Source organism: Lathyrus oleraceus, chromosome 7 (assembly GCF_024323335.1).
Source record: "Lathyrus oleraceus cultivar Zhongwan6 chromosome 7, CAAS_Psat_ZW6_1.0, whole genome shotgun sequence".
NCBI classification, from domain to species: domain Eukaryota; kingdom Viridiplantae; phylum Streptophyta; class Magnoliopsida; order Fabales; family Fabaceae; genus Lathyrus; species Lathyrus oleraceus.
Genome location: NC_066585.1, coordinates 329,998,863 through 330,001,764, shown reverse-complemented (window position 1 = coordinate 330,001,764; position 2,902 = coordinate 329,998,863). Strand labels below are relative to the sequence as shown.

At 36.7% G+C, this 2,902-nt stretch overlaps 1 protein-coding gene across 1 annotated transcript; it reads left to right on the top strand.

Annotated features, from left to right (window-relative positions):
- The first annotated feature begins 1,267 nt into the window (after positions 1 to 1,267).
- Positions 1,268 to 2,013, top strand: LOC127103654 (uncharacterized). The gene is made up of 2 exons (XM_051040900.1): positions 1,268 to 1,534; positions 1,720 to 2,013. The coding sequence occupies exons 1-2, from the start codon at positions 1,268 to 1,270 to the stop codon at positions 2,011 to 2,013; spliced, it is 561 nt and encodes a 186-aa protein (XP_050896857.1).
- The last annotated feature ends 889 nt before the right edge of the window (positions 2,014 to 2,902 follow it).

Below are 2,902 nucleotides of genomic sequence, written 5' to 3'. Positions count from 1 at the left end.
ATGAAAGCCCTCAGCTGATTTTCCTTTTGACGCAGAACCAGAAAGAACATTACATGCTCGGCTTAGACAAGCTTGACAAGCAAGACTGGCAGATCAAGAGGTAATCATCTTTGACCACTCAGATACAAAATCAGACAGAGAAGTAGAAGAAGTGGTTATGGATGCAAATCCTGAAGAAAGACTTCTTGGGGACTATGAGAGAGCAAATGCCCTAGGTGGTCGTTTGACTATTGCTCACTAACCGATGAATGTTACAATATTTCAGTTGTACCCGACCACTATTAGTCTACTTGAGAAGAGACCTTTTATATGAAATATTAATGAAGATGCAAATAAATATCTACAAACGTTTCTTACCATGAGTACTACTTTGAAGATAGACAGGCACACTGAAGAAGTCAAAAAGTTGAGAATGTTTTCGTTCACTCTAGCTGAAGATGCCGAAGAATGGTTTTATTCATTACCTGTTAGAAGTATCACTACTTAGGAACAAATGGAAATAAATTTTCTTAATGAGTATTTTCCTACTTCTATTTTTCTCAGGAAAAGATATAACATCATGAATTTTAAAGAGAAGGAGGGTGAATCATTGGGTGATTCGTACAAGATATTCAAGAGACTACTGGTTGCTTGTCCTACTCACAACTTAGATCATACGGAACAAATGCAAATGTTTGTCAATGGCCTTAGGTTGAAGACTAAACAACTGATTAATACAGTTGTCGGTGGCTCATCTAATTTTACAATAGCCACTAGTATCAAGAAGATAATATAAGCCATTGATGCTAATAAACATTTGAAGTTGTATGATAAGTGTGTAAGTAAGCCTAGAGGACTTATAGACCTGAAACTGGCTACTCGGAGTATAAAAATGGAAGACCAAGTAGCTGCTGAAGTTGAATGAAGACTAAAGGCAATAAATATAGGTATTCAACAGGTAGCTAAAGTTCAATCGGTCCAGGCTGTTAGTTATGAGATCTGTGGTGGTCCTTATTTTACTATGTACTCTGTTGCAAATACACAACAAATTAAAGAAGTGAATCATCTGAATCAAAATAATCCATATTCTAATACTTAAAATCCAAGTTGGAAGAATCATCCAAACTTCTCTTGGAAAGATCAACAAGGGAATGTTCAAAAACAGGGTCCTAATCAGTATCAAAACCAATAACAATATCAACCTTAGTAAAACTACCAGAATCAATACCAACAATAATATCAACAAAAAGTTCCTAAGAAGGAAGGTTGGGAATATTCCATTGAAAAGATGGCCACTCAAAACTCCCGATTCCAAGAAGAGACAAGAAACAATCAAAGGAACACTACAACTTCTATTAAGAATTTGGAACTTCAAATGGGTCAAATAGCACAACAAATAGTAGGTTCTCAAGCACAAGGGTCCCGTCCTAGTGCAACAATGACAAATCCAAGAGAGCGTAATAATGTGAGTGTTGTGATGACTAGAAGTGGTAAGTCAACTAAGAGCCCTAAAGACAAACCAGGGGAAGAAAACCATTTTCTAGAGGTAAATCTGGTAATAAAGGATAATCAACAAAATTCTGAAGAAGAAGTCACACCAAAAGTGGTTGAGAAGGAAAAATTGAAAGAGCCAAACCCAACCATCATACACCCATATCCTTCGAGAAATCAACATAAAAACAAATTGAGACGCTGTTAGAGATGTTTAAGAAGCTTGAAACTAATATCCTTTTTTCTAAGGCACTTGAGAAAATGTTAACATATGCCAAGTTCATGAAATATATCATCTCCAAGAAATGCCCAATTGACACTGAACCTATACTTTTGACTGAAACATGCAGTGCTATGTTGCAGGGTATGAAGATTCCGGTGAAAAAGAAAGATAGGGGCTCTGTCACCATTCCATGCACAATTGGGGATAGAAAACTCAAGAAGGAACTTATTGATTTGGGAGCTAGTATGAGTCTTATGCCTTTGTCCATCTATAGGAAGTTAGGAATTGGTACAGTTCAGGATACCATAATGACACTTTAGTTTGTTGATCACTTAGTGAAGAAACCCTATGGTGTAGTGGAAGATGTTCTGGTAAAACTAAACAAGTTTTTGTTTCCTGTTGGCTTTGTTATTCTTGAAATACCTGAAGATGAAGAAATCCCACTCATTTTGGGGATACCTTTTCTAGAAACAGGAAGATGCATGATAGATATGGAGGAGGGAACCATGGCCCTCAAGGTTTATGATGAAAAGCTAAAGATTGATGTTAGGAATCTATGAAGTACAAATATGATGTGGGGACCAATAATACAGTTGAAGAGTTAGAAAAAGTGGTTGCTTAGTCTATTCAGAACTAAATCCCCAAATTGCCTTTAGAAAGAGCCCTTAGCTTATCTGCTTAGGAAATAGAAGAAAATGAGGATTAAAAAGAGAAAGAAGTGCTAGCTAAATGTCCAAAATCTAAAACACACTGATGGGAGGATTTAAGGGCACCACCAGAAGAAGAAAGTACCAAAAAATCAAAAAAAGGTATAGAGTTAAAGCAGCTACCTGAGAATCTGAAATACGTCTTCTTGGACTCTGAAAAGAATTGGATAAAATTCATAAGTTCCAAGCTACAAGAAAAAGAATAAGAGAAATTAGTACAAGTACTGAAGAAATACAAAAGTGTTAAGGGATGGACCGTTGGAGACTTGAAAGGAATTATCCCCACAGCTGATGCAGGATGATCACAAACCAGTGGTTCAATCCCAAAGAAGATTGAATTCAACAATGAAATAGGTAGTGACAAAGGAAATGGTAAATTCGTTGCATGCGTGTGTAAGACCCCAATTTTGACCCTAAGATCCCTCATGGCATCATAACATTGCATTTTGCATATTGCCTCAAGGATCATAGCATCTTGGATCCTAACCTCTGGGTGAGAACA

Bases quoted from the DNA above. Each gene is read 5' to 3' on its own strand.
- LOC127103654 (XM_051040900.1), top strand. From the start codon at position 1,268: ATGGCCACTCAAAACTCCCGATTCCAAGAAGAGACAAGAAACAATCAA. The intron at 1,535-1,719 runs GTAATAAAGGAT...CTTTTTTCTAAG, and splicing joins ATTTTCTAGAGGTAAATCTG to GCACTTGAGAAAATGTTAAC.